General features: G+C 54.2%; 1 protein-coding gene across 1 annotated transcript; it reads left to right on the top strand.

The window, feature by feature from the left end:
• Positions 1-139: 139 nt before the first annotated feature.
• LOC104384770 (60S ribosomal protein L17) lies at positions 140-331 on the top strand (the record flags this gene model as incomplete). The annotated part of the gene is made up of 1 exon (XM_010005672.1): positions 140-331. A coding segment is annotated over one exon (192 nt), but the record flags the coding sequence as incomplete, so codon positions are not given.
• Positions 332-354: the final 23 nt, after the last annotated feature.

Here is a 354-nt window from a genome sequence, read left to right on the forward strand (position 1 = left end):
CAATGATGACAATCTTAGGACACCTTTGGAGTAACCATGAAAAAGTTGTTTTTCTCTGAGCCATCAGTGGCGGTTTTTAAGATGTGGATGGTGAGTTACTGGGGTAGGAGTCCCATGTTATGTTTCCACCCCTCCCCAGGGCCTGGATGTGGACTCCCTGGTGATCGAGCACATCCAGGTGAACAAGGCCCCCAAGATGCGCCGACGCACCTACCGGGAGCGTGGCAGGATCAACCCCTACATGAGCTCCCCCTGCCACATCGAGATGATCCTCACCGAGAAGGAGCAGATCGTCCCCAAGCCCGAGGAGGAGGTTGCTCAGAAGAAAAAGGTACCACGTGTTGTCACCCCAGT

Source organism: Chaetura pelagica, unplaced genomic scaffold (genome assembly GCF_000747805.2).
Source record: "Chaetura pelagica isolate M959 unplaced genomic scaffold, ChaPel_1.0 C10867559, whole genome shotgun sequence".
In the NCBI taxonomy this organism is placed as follows: Eukaryota; Metazoa; Chordata; class Aves; order Apodiformes; family Apodidae; genus Chaetura; species Chaetura pelagica.